This window comes from Somniosus microcephalus, chromosome 6 (genome assembly GCF_052327205.1).
Source record: "Somniosus microcephalus isolate GS21.2 chromosome 6, FLI_Smic_1.0, whole genome shotgun sequence".
NCBI lineage: Eukaryota > Metazoa > Chordata > Chondrichthyes > Squaliformes > Somniosidae > Somniosus > Somniosus microcephalus.
Window position 1 is genome coordinate 10389354 of NC_140992.1, and position 17755 is coordinate 10407108.

Genomic DNA, 17755 nt, shown 5'->3' on the forward strand with positions numbered 1-17755 from the left:
AAAAAAAGAACGCGCAGAGCACAGCCAGGGCTCAAGGGCTGAACAGTGTCCGCGGGGAGAAGAAGGGAGAGCGCGGGAGACGCCATTGAGCCGCAGAGAAGAAGGAAGAGCGCAGGAGACGCCATTTTTAGAAGCCGCAGCGGAGAAGAAGGGCGAGCGCGGGAAGGAAGGAAAGTGCAGGAGACGCCATTTTATGCCAGCGGAGAAGAAGGGGAAGCGTGGGAGACGCCATTTTTGACAGTTAAATCACACCCAGGGATGCAGAAGAGTGGCGGTATCTCTACGTTCGACAATGAAGTCGAAGATTGGGCGACATATGTGGAACGTATTGAGGTACTGCAGGGCGAATAAAGTGCCAGATGCTAGGAAAGCACTGGTTTTGTTAAATTCCATGGGTGCAAAAACTTATGGGTTACTGCGAAACCTAATAACCCCAGAGAAGCCTGTGAACAAGAATTTCGAAAGCATAGTAGAAATCCTACAGGACCACTTAAACCCCACACCGCTGCTGATAGCAGAACGATTTAAGTTCCATAAAAGGAACCAACACAAAGACGAAAGCAATGCTGAGTACCTAACGGAACTGCGCAAGCTATCGAAACACTGCCAGTTTGGAGCGGGACTAGCAGATGCGTTAAGGGACAAGTTTGTGTGTGGGCTGCAAAGTGAAGGAACCCAGAAACGGCTTCTATCAGAACAGGATCGTACGCTGGACAAGGCTTTCAGTATGGCAGTATCACATGAAGCAGCCGCAAGGGGCGCTGCAGAGATACAACGGAGACCGCAAGAATATGGCACCAATGAAATGTCCTATGGAACAGGGAAGTGCTATCGCTGCGGCAGAACAACACATGACCAGAAGGATTGTTGGTTCAAGGACCAAGTGTGCAGACAGTGTGGAAAAACAGGACACATAGCAAGAGTCTGCAGGTCTGGGAAGAAAACCAACAGTAAGAAATCTCCACAGGAGAAGTACAAAAAGGTACACAAGGTGATGGACAGTAGTTCAGACGAACAGAAAAGTGACACAGACTCTGGAAGCAAGTGTGACGTCACCGGAAAGCGGGTAAGTGATTGGTTGGTAAGTATTTCTCCCTTTTTAAGCTTAAATCTCTTTGGTTTATAGTTTCTAAGGTGTGATATTCACCATCTAGAATCGGGGCAGAGGGTATTTAAGAATAATATTAATAAATTTAATTAATTACATAGAATGGGAGATCAGGTGATGTGTTGCTGCTGCAATATGCGGGAGCTGGTGGACACCATTGATGCTCACGGTGATCACATTTGCAGTAAGTGTTGGCTGCTCGAGGAATTCCGGCTCCGTGTTGAAGAGCTGGAGTCCGAGCTTCAAACACTGAGACACATCAGGGAGAGGGAGAGTTACCTGGACTCTGTGTATCACGAGGTATTCACACCAATTAGATTAATTAATTCAGATGTAGTCCGTGGCCACGGTCAGGATGGTGTGACTAGAAGTGAGGCAGGTACGGGGATCCAGGAGGTAGTGTTGGAGGAGCCGCAGCCCTTGCACTTGTCCAACAGGTTCGAGGCTCTTACTCCCTGTGAGGATGGGAACAGGGACTGCGGGGAGGATGAGCAACCTGGCCACAGCACCGTGGAGCGGGGGCCATTCAAGTGGGGGGAGTTAAAAGAAATGTTGTAGTGGTAGGTGATAGTATCGTTAGGGGGATAGATAGAGTTCTTTGCAGCCGAGAGCGAGAGTCCCGAAGGCTGTGTTGCCTGCCCGGTGCCAGGGTTAAGGACATCTCCTCTGGACTGGAGAGAAACTTGGAGTGGGAGGGGGAGGATCCAGTTGTCGTGGTCCATGTTGGTACCAACGACATAGATAGGACAAGGAAGGAGGTTCTGCTGAGGGAGTTTGAGCAGCTAGGGGCCAAATTAAAAAGCAGAACCACAAGGGTAATACCTGAGTCACGAGCGAATTTGGCTAGGACAAATAAAATTAGAGAGTTAAATGCGTGGCTCAAAGACTGGTGTGGGAGAAATGGGTTTTGCTTCCTGGGACACTGGCACCAGTACTGGGGCAGGAGGGAGCTGTTCCGTTGGGACGGGCTTCACTTGGCCAGTGCTGGGACTAGAGTCCTGGCGCATCATATAACTAGGGCTGTAGAGAGGGCTTTAAACTAACTAGTGGGGGGGAGGTTCCTAGAGAGCAAATAATACAAATGACAACAGAGAAGGTCATAGACTTAGGTAGCAGTGGGGAAATTAAAAACCAGAGCGTGTCAGGAAGGGGCAGAAGGTATGGAGTAAAAGGTAAAGTAATAAAAAGGGCAAAAGCAGGAACTAAGTGTCACAAAACATAAAGTTCTCTATCTGAGTGCACATAGCATTCGTAACAAAATAGACGAGTTAATGGCACAAATAACTTCATATGGGTATGATCTTGTGGCCATTACAGAAACATGGCTGCAGGGTGACAATGCCTGGGAATTAAACATACCAGGTTGTTTAACGATCAGGAAGGACAGGCAGGAAGGAAGGAGAGGTGGGGTGGCTATGTTAATAAAGGAAGGAATCACTGTAATACAGAGAAATGATATTGGGTCAAAAGATCAGGATAATGAAACAGTTTGGGTGGAGGTAAGGAATAATAAGGGGAAAAAAACACTAGTGGGCTTAGTCTATAGGCCTCCGAACAGTGGCAACTCTGTTGGACGGAGTATCAATCAGGAAATAGTTGAGGCTTGTAATAAGGGAACATCTATAATTATGGGGGATTTTAACTATCATATTAATTGGACAAATCAAATTTGGCAGGGCTGCCTTGAGGATGAGTTCATTGAGTGTATTAGGGATGGGTTTCTTGAGCAGTATGTAACTGAACCGACCAGGGGGCAAGCAACATTAGATCTGGTCCTGTGTAACGAAACAGGATTAATTCAAAATGTCCTAGTAAAGGATCCCCTTGGAATGAATGACCATAACATGGTTGAATTCCATATTCAATTAGAGGGTGAGAAGGTTGGATCTCAAACAAGCGTGCTAAGCTTGAATAAAGGAGACTATGAAGGTATGAGAGCGGAATTGAGTAGAGTGGATTGGGAAAATAGATTAAAGGGTAAGACGATACATGATCAGTGGTGTACATTTAAGGAGTTATTTTACAACTTCCAAAAAATATATATTCCACTGAGAAGAAAAGGGTGTAAAAGAAAAGGCAGTCATCCGTGGCTAAGTAAAGAAATTAAGGATAGTATTCGACTAAAAACAAGGGCATATAAGGTAGCCAAATCTAGTGGGAGGATAGAGGATTGGGAAAACTTTAAAAGACAGCAAAAAATAACAAAAAGATTGATTAAGAAAGGGAAGATAGATTATGAAAGTAAATTAGCAAAAAATATAAAAACAGATAGTAAGAGTTTTTATAGTTATATAAAAAGAAAAAGGGTGGCTAAAGTAAATGTTGGTCCCTTAGAGGATGAGACCGGGAAATTAATGGTGGGAAATATGGAGATGGCAAAAACACTGAATGAATATTTTACATCAGTCTTCACAGTAGAAGACACTAAGAATATCCCAACACTGGACAAACAGGGGACTAAAGGGGGGGAGGAGCTAAACACGATCAAAATCACTAAGGAAGTGGTACTCGGTAAAATAATGGGACTCAAGGCGGATAAATCACCTGGACCTGATGGCTTACATCCTAGGGTCTTGAGGGAAGTGGTGGTAGGGATTGTGGATGCATTGGTAATAATTTTCCAAAACTCCCTGGACTCGGCAATGGTCCCGGCAGACTGGAAAACTGCTAATGTAACACCCTTATTTAAAAAGGGCAGTAGACAGAAGGCTGGAAACTATAGACCGGTTAGCCTAACATCTGTGGTAGGTAAAATTTTGGAGTCCATTATTAAGGAGACAGTAACAGGACATTTGGATAATCATAATTTAATAGGACAAAGTCAGCATGGTTTTATGAAGGGGATGTCATGTTTGACAAATTTGCTGGAGTTCTTTGAGGAAGTAACATATAGGATGGATAAAGGGGAACCAGTGGACGTAGTGTATTTAGACTTCCAAAAGGCATTTGACAAGGTGCCACACAAAAAATTATTGCTTAAGATAAAAAATCACGGGATTGGGGGTAATATTCTGGCATGGATAGAGGATTGGCTATCTAGCAGAAGGCAGGGAGTTGGGATAAATGGTTCATTCTCAGACTGGCAATCAGTAACTAGTGGTGTTCCGCAGTGGTCAGTGCTGGGTCCCCAACTCTTTACAATCTATATTAACGATTTGGAGGAGGGGACCGAGTGTAACATATCAAAGTTTGCAGATGATACTAAGATGGGGGGGAAAGTAGTGAGTGAGGAGGACATAAAAAACCTTCAAGGGGACATAGACAGGCTAAGTAAGTGGGCAGAGATTTGGCAGATGGAATACAATACTGGAAAGTGTGAGGTTATGCACTTTGGCAGGAAAAATCATAGAGCAAGTTATTATCTTAATGGCAAGAAACTGGAAAGTACTGAAGTACAAAGGGTCCTGGTGCACGAAACTCAAAAGGTTAGTATGCAGGTGCAGCAAGTGATTAAGAAGGCAAATGGAATGTTGGCTTTCATTGCTAGGGGGATAGAATATAAAAATAGGGAGGTATTGCTTCAGTTGTACAAGGTATTGGTGAGACCGCACCTGGAATACTGCGTACAGTTTTGGTGTCCATACTTAAGAAAGGACATACTTGCTCTCGAGTCAGTACAAAGAAGGTTCACTCGGTTAATCCCGGGGATGAGGGGATGGACATATGAGGAGAGGTTGAGTAGATTGGGATTCTACTCATTGGAGTTCAGAAGAATGAGAGGCGATCTTATTGAAACATATAAGATTGTGAAGGGGTTGGATCGGGTGGATGCAGGGAAGATGTTCCCGATGATAGGTGAAACTAGAACTAGGGGGCATAGTCTTAGAATAAGGGGCTGCTCTTTCAAAACTGAGATGAGGAGGACTACTTCACTCAGAGGGTGGTAGGTCCATGGAATATGATGCCCCAAAAAACTGTAGAAGCTACATCATTACATAAATTTAAAACAGAAATAGACAGTTTCCTAGAAGTAAAGGGAATTAAGGGTTACGGGGAGCGGGCAGGAATTTGGACATGAGTCTAGGTTCGGATCGGTCATGGCCCTGTGGGTAGCGGAGCGGGCCCAGGGGCCATGTAGCCTGATCCTGCTCCTATTTCGTGTGTCTAATTCTGTTAGATTCAGGAGATGGTTCTGTGATAGTGGATTGGCGGTTAGGATCAGATCAGCCATGATCTTATTGAATGGCGGAGCAGGCTCGAGGGGCCGATTGGCCTACTCCTGCTCCTATTTCTTATGTTCTTATGTTCTTATGAGCTGGGTTGTCTGAAACTACATAAGGTAACCAAAATGGAGGATCACCAGACTATCTGGGTTACACTCAAGGTAGACGGAGTCCAAGTGAAAATGGAATTGGACACAGGATCAGCCCTAACAGTCATAAACCAAAGGGACTACAAGCGGCTATTTTCACATATACCCTTGAAAGCTACAGAGATTGTCTTGAAGACGTACACGGGGCAAAAAGTCTACTCCAAAGGAAAAATAAGGGTGAAAGTGATATATAAAGGCCAGGAAATACCTAAAATGGACATATATGTATTGCCAGAGGGAGGACCACCACTGCTAGGACGTGAATGGATCCGGAAGATACAATTAGATTGGCATTCCATACAGGCACTGAAGGTTGAGGCCAAAAAGGATGACGACGTCACACCTGGATGACTGTCAAAAATGCTAACTGACGCAAAAGAAGTGTTCCAGGAGGGACTCGGAACACTAAAAGGCATAACAGCAACGGTTAAAATAGAGGAAAATACAAGCCCAAAGTTTCTTAAGGCCAGACCAGTGCCTTATGCAATCAGACCAGCTGTCGAAGCAGAGCTGGAAGGGTTGGAACGTTCAGGAGTACTGTCCAAAGTAGACTGGAGCGAGTGGGCTACACCCATCGTTCCTGTAATGAAGAGGTCATTGAGTAATACGCCTGGGGAACCAAAGAATGTCCGCATCAGTGGGGATTTTCAGGTGATGGTGAACCCAGTCCTTCACACGGTACAATATCCGCTTCCACGAATTGAGGATATTTTCGCCTCGCTATCTGGAGGTAAACGCTTCACCAAAATTGATCTAGCCCGGGCGTACTTGCAAATGGAGGTAGAAGAAGCCTCGAAACAATACCTTATGATTAACACTCATAAAGGTCTTTATCGATACAACCGGCTGGTGTTCGGGGTAGCATCGGCTCCGGCTATTTGGCAAAGGGCGATGGATCAAGTCCTGCAAGGGATTCCAGGGACCCAGTGTTATTTGGACGACATCCTGGTCACGGGCGAAAATGACAGTGATCACCTCGCCAACTTGGAGAAGGTGCTCACCAGATTAAAGGAATATGGGCTACGAGCTAATCGCCACAAGTGCGAGTTTTTCCAGAAACAGATCTCGTATTGTGGCCACGTCATCGATGAAGAGGGGTTACATAAGTCCCCTGAAAAGATTGAGGCAGTAGTCAAGGCTCCAGCACTGGAAAATGTGTCACAACTGAGGTCGTTCCTCGGGCTGGTAAACTACTACCATAAGTTCTTACCAAATTTGTCCACGGTATTACACCCACTGAACACCCTACTGCAAACAGGGGTACCATGGAAGTGGAATGACGAACGTCGACGAGCTTTCCAGAAGTGTAAAGAATTGATTACATCAAAAGAGGTGTTGGCCCATTTCAACCCAGCACTACCAATTCGGTTGGCAAGTGATGCATCACCCTATGGTATTGGAGCGGTGCTGTCGCACAAATTCCCAGATGGGTTGGAGAGGCCAGTAGCCTTTGCGTCTCGGTCACTAACCTCAGTCGAGCGCAACTACGCCCAGATTGACAGGGAGGCCCTCAGCCTAGTATGGGGAGTAAAAAAATTCAACCACTATCTGCATGGGCAGAAGTTCACCTTGCTGACTGACCACCAACCACTTGTCTCCATCTTTAATCCTAAGAAGGGCGTTCCAGTGATGACTGCACAACGGTTACAAAGATGGTCCCTGTTTCTAGGGGCGAATCAATATGAAATAGAATATAAAGGCACGAAACAGCATGGAAACACTGATGGGCTATCGCGCCTGCCACTGCCTACTGTGGAGGAAGCACCAGCAGTGGACCCTATCGAGATATTTATTCGTCAATAATTGAACGATTGCCAGTAACGAACGCGGATATAGAGAAGGAGACCCGCAATGATCCGACGCTGTCTCGGGTATATGATTTGACAGTGAGGGGATGGCCAACACATGGCGACTCACTGTTGCCAGCATTCTCATCCAGAAGAGAACAGCTGTCAGTATGCCAGGGGACAGTGATGTGTGGATCCAGAGTGGTGATTCCACCCAAGTTAAGGGAGAGAGTGCTAAATGAGCTACATGAAGGTCATCTGGGGGGAGTGAAAATGAAAAGCCTTGCTAGGGCTTATGTGTGGTGGCCGGGAATCGATCAACAAATCGAAGACCTAACCAAGAGCTGCTCAGGATGCCAAAAGTTCCAAAATGCACCACCACATGCCCCTCCACACCCATGGGAGTGGCCCTCCTCTCCATGGCAACGGGTGCATATTGATTTTGCTGGTCCATTCATGGACTCAATGTTCTTAATAGCAGTGGATGCTCATTCGAAGTGGCCTGAGGTGATAAAAATGTCCTCAACCACTACAGAGAAAATGATTGCAGTCCTACGGACCATATTTGCCAGAAACGGCTTGCCAGATCAGATTTGCTCTGATAATGGACCACAGTTTGTGTCCGAAGAGTTTCGAAAATTTATGAGAAGGAATGGGGTAAGGCATTATACATCCGCCCCGTATCATCCAGCCACAAATGGATTGGCTGAGAGGTTCATACAAACCTTTAAGAAGGCGATAAAGGCCATGTGCGACGATGAAATTCCACTACAGCATAAGGTGGACAATTTCTTATTAGCCGACCGAAACGCGACACATGCAGTTACCAACCAGACCCCGGCCATGATGTTCTTTAACCGAAGGTTGAGATCTCGTCTGGACTTGCTCAGACCAAATGTGCGAAGAAATGTTGAGGATAAACAATTCCAGCACATCAATGAGAAGCCGACAAGGAGCTTCAATGTAGGACAACCAGTCTTGGCCCGTGACTACCGAACAGAGAAATGGCAACCCGGAACGATATGCACAAGGCAGGGGCCATTAATGTACACAGTGGATGTTGGGGAGAACATTGTGAGACGCCACGTCAATCAGATCTTAGCGTCACAGGAACGAGTCAACCCCATGTCCCGAGTACCTGGGGATGAACCCGACATACCGGTAGCATCTACCTCAGAACCAGTAGCAGTGGAAGCCGATGAACTAACCAATGAAAAGGGGCCAGAATCGCCTCCGCACCAAGAACAAGAACCTCAGGAAAGGCGCTATCCCGAAAGGATCAGGAAGGCGCCCCAAAGACTGAATGTATAAATGGACTATTGTTATTTGAATATTATGGGTACTACTAATCTAAAAGGGGAGGAATTGTAGTGTATGTGCCTTTAAGAGAGAACTACTTTTACAGCTCCTGTATACTGTAGTACCGGCAGTGACCACACCTGTATATAAGCCTTGCGCATGCCTCTGTACCCCCAGTCTTGAGACTACCCTACTCCAGTAAATACCTGTTGATTGTTAAGTTACAGCATCCGTGTGGTTATTGAAAAACATCATACTCTCAGAATCACGGATCTAACAGGTCCCAGACCTGAAACGTTAACTCTATTTCTCTCTCCACGGATGCTGCCTGGCCTGTTGAGTATTTCCAGCATTTTCTGTTGACTATTTTCATACTGGATTTTCATTTGGGAAGCCTGCCATAAGGTGAAAATGTTGTGCCCCCTCCAGTTGGTGTCTTCTTTCAACTAGGAAGCCGTTTCCCACAGTATCATCACTTGTTTCACACAGGAATGAATTGCAGACTGGCTTATCTGGCAGATGTGCCCTGCAAGGTGGTGGATCCTGTTGCACAGAAGATTAATGCCATTTGTGACCTTCTCAGCTCTTGGAAAGAGCCATTCCAGCCCTTGCAATTGTTTCTAAATCAGCCAGCATTAGATAACATAGCTCGAAGACGGCCTCTGAAGTGAAGCTGAGGCCCTGAAGACAAGATCCCCTGACAGACCGAGGTAGAATTGGCACATTCTTCGCACTTTAGTCCTTGGGTATTGACAGAAGCCATTTTGACACCTCCATCTCAGAATGGTCACGCGGGTTTGAAAATGGACAGATGGGGAGGTGCAGGGGTCCAACCATTTCACTCATCAGAAAATAATCTTTGAATTTGCCAAATAGTTGGGGGATTAAAACATGCACAGATGGGCAGATGCTACGGGCAGACATCAGCATCTTCATTCACTCCCCCGTCACTGGAAAAAAGTCACTCAGCAAACACCTGGCCTTGTATGTTCTTAGGTTTCTAAACTTTGAATGCACATTTGCAGAGGGAGGTTGGCCGGGGTCCAGGGCCGGGGTTTGGGGGCCAGGGCCGGGATCCCGGGTCTGGGGGGGGTGCGGTCCGGGGCCGGGGGCCTGGGGGTCAGTGCCGAGCCGGGGTCCAGCCTGGGGTCTGGGGGCAGTACCGGTGGGCCGGGATCTGGGGGGTCAGTGCCGGGATCTGGGGGTCAGTGCCGGGCCGGGCCGGGCTGAGCCGGCTCTCTGCCGCTCGCGCTCTCTGAGGCGCCAAACCCGCCTCCGCGCGGCAACCAACCGACACCAGCGGCTCGCGGCGGCAGGGCGAGAGGAAAGCGGGAAGGACCGAGCAGAAAATGAATGGGAAGAGAGGGGAGGAAAGTGGAGAGCCAAATTGTGAGAGAGGAAAATGAAGGAAGAGAGGAAACAGAGAGAGGAATGTGGGGCAAGGGAGAGGAATGTGGGGCAAGGGAGAGGAATGTGGGGCAAGGAGGAATGTGGGGCAAGGAGAGGAATGTGGGGCAAGGGAGAGGAATGTGGGGCAAGGGCGAGGAATGTGGGGCAAGGGATAGGAATGTGGGGCAAGGGAGAGGAATGTGGGGCAAGGGTGAGGAATGTGGGGCAAGGAGAGGAATGTGGGGCAAGGAGAGGAATGTGGGGCAAGGGAGAGGAATGTGGGGCAAGAGAGAGGAATGTGGGGCAAGGGAGAGGAATGTGGGGCAAGGGAGAGGAATGTGGGGCAAGGGAGAGGATTGTGGGGCAAGGGAGAGGATTGTGGGGCAAGGGAGAGGGATGTGGGGCAAGGGAGAGGGATGTGGGGCAAGGAGAGGAATGTGAGGCAAGGAGAGGAATGTGGGGCAAGGGTGAGGAATGTGGGGCAAGGGTGAGGAATGTGGGGCAAGGAGAGGAATGTGGGGCAAGGAGAGGAATGTGGGGCAAGGGAGAGGAATGTGGGGCAAGGAGAGGAATGTGGGGCAAGTAGAGGAATGTGGGGCAAGGAGAGGAATGTGGGGCAAGGGAGAGGAATGTGGGGCAAGGGTGAGGAATGTGGGGCAAGGAGAGGGATGTGGGGCAAGGAGAGGGATGTGGGGCAAGGAGAGGAATGTGGGGCAAGGGAGAGGAATGTGGGGCAAGGAGAGGAATGTGGGGCAAGGGTGAGGAATGTGGGGCAAGGAGAGGAATGTGGGGCAAGGGAGAGGAATGTGGGGCAAGGAGAGGAATGTGGGGCAAGGAGAGGAAAGTGGGGCAAGGGAGAGGAATGTGGGGCAAGGAGAGGAATGTGGGGCAAGGAGAGGAATGTGGGGCAAGGAGAGGAATGTGGGGCAAGGAGAAGAATGTGGGGCAAGGGCGAGGAATGTGGGGCAAGGGCGAGGAATGTGGGGCAAGGGCGAGGAATGTGGGCCAAGGGAGAGGAATGTGGGGCAAGGGAGAGGAATAGGAAGAGAGGGCAATTGGGAGAGAGGAAGAATTGGGAGGGAGGTGAGAGGAAAGTGGAGAGAGAAATGGGAAGCGAAGGCGATGAATTGGGAGAGAGGAAAGGGAAGAATGTGAGGAATGGGGACAGAGTGAGGAACATGGTGGCGAGGACAATGGGAAGAGGCTGAAGAATGGGGTGAGATGTAGGTGGAAAGCGTGAGGGATAGGGAGCGAGCAATGGGGAGTGACTTTGTGGAAAGAGGAGATGGTGGTATGGGCACAGAGGAATAAGTGAAGTTCGAAAGAGGAATGAGGTAAGCACACAGAACAGTCCTGCAACAGTGAGTTCGCAACTTCAGCAGTGCCATCAAGAAGTGAAGACTTGGATTTATATGGTCTTTCGATACCACATTCGCAATGTGGTGTGATGGCTCAGCACTAATGACACTGCATGAAGAAATGCAAGATTCAATGTTTTCCTCTTAAATGTTCTTCATTCCCCCTTCACAAGCCACTAGAAGGTCCACTTTGCTTTGTGGGTAAAGAGACACCCAAGTTTATTGCTAAGTCATTTTTTAAAAATTATTTTTTATTCATTCATTCACGGGATTTGGGCGTTGCTGGCAAGGCCACCATTTACTGCCCATCCCTAATTGCCCTTGAGATATATATTCGGATGGTTCCCAGGATCAATTCCTGGTCTGAGTTAGCTAATCTAGGGAGGGAGTGCAGCGAAGATTCACCAGACTGATACCTGGAATGGCAGGAATGACGTATGAAGAGAGATTGGGTCGATTGGACTTATACTCGCTGGAGTTTAGAAGAATGAGAGGGGATCTCATTGAAACTTATAAAATTCTAACAGAACTAAACAGACTAGATGCAGGAAGGATGTTCCTGATGGCGGGGGAGTCCAGAACCAGGGGTCACAGTCTAAAGATAAGGGGTAGGCCATTTAGGACTGAGATGAGGAGGAATTTCTTCACCCAGAGAGTGGTGAACCCATGGAATTCTCTACCACAGAAGGCAGTGGAGGCCAATTCATTAAATATATTCAAGAAGGAGTTAGATATATTTCTTAAGGGATCAAGGGATATGGGGAGAAGGCATGAACAGGGTACTGAGTTTGGATGATCAGCCATGATCTCATTGAATGGCGGAGTAGGCTCGAGGGGCCGAATGGCCTACTCCTGCTCCTATGTTTATATGTTTCTATCTCGGGTAGCATGGCACTAGGACTACTACAAATGGCCTCATGCCCCTTGGCTAGTGAGGGGAAAAATGAGGTAGAATTCCCATTCCTGACTGTTATCGAATGACCATGTGCCTGGCATGTGCACACGAGAGGATGTCAGAATGAGGATAGGATCAGGCTCAGGTGCATCAAATAGCTCACTAAAGAACGGCCACTTGGAGCGTAATATGTTGGGGGACGGTTTACGGTGGTTAAAAAAAAAACAGACGTCACACCAAGTGACGGGAGAGATGGAAAATAAAAGAACGAGTTATCCCGGCGGTTATACAGAGCAGCTTTGTGAAAGAGAACTGGGAGCAGGTTGTCTGCACCTGGGGAAAAGTGCCAGGGCGAGACTAAAAATAGAAGGTAAAAGTTTTTTTAAAAATCTTACCAGTATCGCAGTTGCCTCTTCTGATTGCTACATTATCGATCGCTGTGTCGCCATATTCAGTCCACCCACGAATTGCCTCGAAAATTACCTACAATAATTAACAAAAACTAGGAATCTGTTCCATATGTGAACCAGTAGCACGAGTGACCCACGTTAAAAGGATGCCACATTGTGGTGTGACGACTGAGCACTAATATGCCGCGTCACTGCATGAAGAGATGCAAGATCCATTTTTTATCTCTTCAGTTTTTCAAATTTTCTTCAATTCACCTTCTGAAGGCATTAGGTCCTGGCTGGGTGTACAGATCCACTTGTGCAGATCCCCCTCTCCAGTGCCTCACTCATTATTCATTCCTGAGCCTTGACAATTAATGTCAGCATGCTATTCGACTAGGCGGCGAATCACAGCTGAGGGCGGATCTGGTCCCCTCACCTTCCACCCCCCCCCCATCCCCCCGCCCGCAATGTCCATGCATTAACTTCCAACAGTGGTCATTGGATGGCAATCAGGCCTGGGAACCTTCAAAGTCAGGGCTACTATGGTGCGCTGTAGCTAACTCGGCACTGGCCAGGGATCAAACTCAGAACCTTCCTGGACAGAACGGCTGCGCAAACTCACTGGATAAACTTGCGGAGCCACGGAGGGAGAATATGGAGATGCAGATTCATTTCTGCCCTTCTGATTAATTCAACTGTTGGGAGGAGAGAATGGAAGTGGTGAGCAGAGGAAGGCTTATCGTCAGCTGTTGTTGCACACCTCCTGGTAGCCGGCTCAGAAGGAACATGACCAGAGATCTTGGGAGCTGGTGGACTGTCCATGGGCTCTTTTGTGTGTCCCAGTAAGATATACATGGTGAAAAACGAAGGAGAGTTCATATCTTTGTTGAGAAAATAAGTATATTACACCTGTTACCTGAGGAAGGATGTTCTTGCCATGGAGGGAGTGCAGCGAAGATTCACCAGACTGATACCTGGGATGGCAGGAATGATGTATGAGGAGAGATTGGGTCGATTAGGCTTATACTCGCTAGAGTTTAGAAGAATGAGAGGGGATCTCATTGAAACTTATAAAATTCTAACAGGACTAGACAGACTAGATGCAGGAAGGATGTTCCCGATGGCCGGGGAGTGCAGAACCAGGGGTCACAGTCTAAGGATAAGGGGTAAGCCATTTAGGACTGAGATGAGGAGAAATTTCTTCACCCAGAGAGTGGTGAACCTGTGGAATTCTCTGCCACAGAAGGCAGTTGAGGCCAATTCATTAAATATATTCAAGAAGGAGTTAGATATATTTCTTAAGGCTAAAGGGAATCAAGGGATATGGGGAGAAGGCAGGGACAGGGTACTGAATTTGGATGATCAGCCATGATCTCATTGAATGGCGGAGCAGGCTTGAGGGGCCAAATGGCCTACTCCTGCTCCTATCTTCTATGTTTCTATGTTACATGGAACATATATTGGCCTGGAATTTGCGGTCAGGATGATGGTGAAGTGGCAGCATTCGCCGTCATTCTGCCTTTGAAACTGACCGCGACTTCAGGATTTGGCGCGTGTGCAGACGCATGAGGAAATCCTGAAGTTGTGGTCTGTCAATGACAGCTCCTCCACAGGCTGCGCTGTGCACCGCCCCCACCCGTCAACCGCCCCCCCATCCCCCACCCCCACACAGAGTCGGCAATCAGAGACATCTCGTAAATCATTGACACTGACGAAAACTTCAGCTCTTCCGCAGTAATTACGTTGTTAAGTTCCCCACTAAAAGTTAGACCCGAAGGGATTCGGTGTAACTGGGGTTTTAACAGCGTATTGACTGTGAAATGGCAAACTAATTTTAATTTTATGCAGTGTGAAATTTGTCCGTTTTAATAAAAAATTTAATTTTTAGGAAACTTTTCCCCAAAAAAGTTAACTTTTTTTTTAAGTTTGTGCATCTTTATTTCAGGTTTGCCTTCTGCCCATGTGAGAGTCCCAATCTTTGTTTTGCTCTCTCTAACTATTTTAAAAAGATAGAATTTTTTTCACTTCCTGGCTCGCTGTCTGTGAGGATTCTGCCTTTTGATTGGCTGTTTAGACAGGTTGTTGATGTCACAGCAGTTTGAACGAGAGAATCCCTACTACAAAATAACAACAGAAAATGCTGGAAAAACTCAGCAGGTCAGGCAACATCCGTGGAGAGAAAATAAAGGCAACGTTTCGGGTCAAACCCTTTGTCAAGACTGGAAAAGCACAGGAAATGAAATAGATTAAGAGGCCAGGCTGGGAGAGAACAAAAGAGAAGTGAAGAGACATTAAGAGGTATTCAAAACGAGACGAGATGGTGATAGGACAGTGGAGACAAAAGACGGCTCAGATTAGGTGTGAAATGCGCTGGCAGAATGGGAGACAGCTGCCATGTGGGAGAGAAAAAAAGGGGGTGGGGAAGGGCCAAAACAAAGGGGTGGATAAAAAAATAAGTAAAAATGTAATAGGGGCCGAGGTTATGATCTGAAATTGTTGAACTCGATATTGAGTCCGGAAGGCTGTAAAGTGCCTAATCGGAAGATGAGGTGCTGTTCCTCGAGCTTACGCTGAGCTTCCGTGGAACAATGCAAGAGCCCGAGTACAGTGAGGTCTGAGTGGGAATGGAGCGGTGAATTAAAATGATAGGTGACTACAATCCGTTGAATTAAATTGAAGGTTGGAAAACCCGAACTTCTCGACACAGGGATTGCGAGGTCCTTGTGCGGAGCGTACTTTGGGGCCAGCGGCGAACGTCTTCGCTTCGCTGCTGACTGCAAATTACAGGCCATCACTTTAAAGTTTTGAGTACTGAAATCACCTTTATGTTGGATTTTGTTGGAAAACGAATTGTGCTCGATGCATACAACCAAGAAGAGCCCTGGTTGCCTCTTTTACTCCATACTTCTGTTTCGGTCGCATAATCCTTAACCAACACCTTCAGTTCATTCAGGTCCTCGGATCCCAGCATGTGGTACCAGAAATCGATGCATATATCCCCAGACACGGTGATCTCCTCACTCTCCAATCTAATGAACTCCGATGGAACAAAATTGCTGGCTTCCTGGTAAATGAAGTATCCACCTAGGTATTTAGGTACATCAAAAAAAACAACAGTTTAATAAAGCGCTAAAGATTCACCCAGAGGCATCATAATTCTACCGGTCAGCTTACCTCTGAGTCTGAAAGCCATGGGTTCAAGCTCCACTCCTTGACTTAAGTATATAATCTAAACTGACACAGTCCAAAGATGTGTGGGTTAGGTTGATTGGCTATGATAAATTGACCCTTAGTGTTAGGGGGATTAAATACGTGGGGTTACCGGGGTAGGGTGGGATATGTGTTGGTGTAGGGGTTACGGGGATCAGGTGGGATATGTGTCGGTGCAGGCTCGATGGGCCGAAATGGCCTCGATCTGCACTGTGGGGTTTCTGTGATTTCTGTGATTACTGCACTCTTGTCTCTGAGTCTGAAGGTTGTGGGTTCAAACTTTCACTCCAGAGACTTGAACGCCTAATCTAGACTCACACTCCAGTACAGTACTGAGGCAGCGCTGCACTGTGAGAGGTGCCATCTTTAAGATGAGATAAAGAAAGAATTGCATTTATATAGCGCCTTTCACAACCTCAGGACATCCCAAAGTGCTTTACAGCCATTGAAGAACTTTTGAACTGTAGTCACTGTTCTAATGTAGGAAATGTGGCAGCCAATTTGCGCACAGCAAGCTCCCACAAACAGCAATGTAATAATAACCAGATAATTTGTTTTTAGTGGTGTTGGTTGAGGGATAAATATTGGCCCAGGACTCCCCTGCTCTTCTTCAAAATAGTGCCATGGGATCTTTTACGTCCACCTGAGAGAGCCTCGGTTTGACGTCTCATCCGAAAGACAGCACCTCAAACAGTGCAGCACTCCCTCAATACTGCAACTGGAGTGTCAGCCTAGGTTTCTGTGCTCAAGTCTCTGGAGTGGGATTTGAAACCACAAACGTTCTGACTCAGAGGAGAGAGTGCTGCCAACTGAGCCACAGCTAACACAAACACGATGACAAGCATGTCAAACCAAGACCCCATCTTCCTATTCAAGTGGATATTAAAGATCCCATGGCACTATTAGAAAAGTAGGGAGTTCTTCCAGTGTCCTGGGCCAATGTTCATCCCTCAACCAACACCTCCAAAAACAGATTAACTGGTTATTTATCTCCTTTGTTGTTTGTGAGATGTTACTGTGTTCAAACTTGGCTGCCACTTTTGCCTGCAGTGACTACACTTCAAAAAGTAATTAATTGGCTGTGAACCACTTTGGGACATCTTGAGGATGTGATAAGACTCTATATAAATGCAAGTTTTCCTGTACCTTAATGCCATATGGAAGAAAACACCATGTTTTAAATGTTGCTAGAAATAGCATCAGAGAAAGCCTCCTCGTTAGTTTATAATTTCCCCTGACACAAACAGCCAATGGTTGCTATGTGCAGTAACATCATAAAAGAACTCATGAAAATTCCCTCTCGGGTATTTCTAACGAAATTGTGTGTCAGTCGTGGCTCAGTGGGTAACACTCTCGCCTCTGAGTCAGAGGTTGTGGGTTTAAACCTCACTCCAGAGACTTGAGCACAAAAATCTAGGCTGACACTCCAGTGCAGTACTGGGCTGGATGTTAATGGAGGAGGGTCGGGTGAAGATTGAGGGCTGGGACCTACACAACAACAGTGACTACATATCAAAAGTACTTCTTTCGCTGTAAAGTACTTTGGGATGAGAAGAAATTTCTTCACACAGAGGGTGGTGAATTTTTGGAATTCTCTACCCCAGAGGGCTGTAGAGGCTCAGTCATTGGGTATATTCAAAACATCGTCTGCATACTGTAATTCGACGACAGAGGATGGGACGACCTTGGATCTGGACTGGAGGCGACGGAGGTTGAACAGTTTCCCGTGTGTTCTGTAAATTAGCTCCACTCCAGTGGGGAGCTTACTGAGGGTGAGATGGAGCATTGCAGCAAGGAAGATTGAGAAGAGCGTTGGTGCGATGACCACGCTCAATCAACTCCGATGGACGGGTCACATTGTCCGCATGCCCGATACGAGACTCCCAAAACAAGCGCTCTACTCGGAGCTCCGGCACGGCAAGAGAGCCCCAGGTGGGCAGAGGAAACGCTTCAAGGACACCCTCAAAGCCTCCTTGAAAAAGTGTAACATCCCCACCGACACCTG

At 47.2% G+C, this 17755-nt stretch overlaps 2 protein-coding genes across 3 annotated transcripts in view; one reads left to right on the plus strand and one right to left on the minus strand.

Moving 5' to 3' along the window:
- The window catches only part of LOC147115444 (IgGFc-binding protein-like), a 169140-nt gene that overhangs the window by 118884 nt on the left and 32501 nt on the right, over positions 1-17755 (minus strand). For both annotated transcript variants that reach the window (XM_085989698.1, XM_085989697.1), the window contains exons 4-5: positions 15362-15624; positions 12544-12631 (exon numbers count right to left, since the gene is read on the minus strand). In XM_085989698.1, the coding sequence (XP_085845824.1) occupies positions 12544-12631; positions 15362-15624 (351 nt within the window). The remainder of the gene's footprint in view (positions 1-12543; positions 12632-15361; positions 15625-17755) is intronic.
- Positions 10950-17755, plus strand: part of dynlt2b (dynein light chain Tctex-type 2B) — a 73203-nt gene continuing 66397 nt past the window's right edge. Inside the window, exon 1 of the mRNA XM_085989707.1 lies at positions 10950-11229. Coding sequence (XP_085845833.1) covers positions 11225-11229 — 5 coding nt within the window. The 5' untranslated portion in view covers positions 10950-11224. The remainder of the gene's footprint in view (positions 11230-17755) is intronic.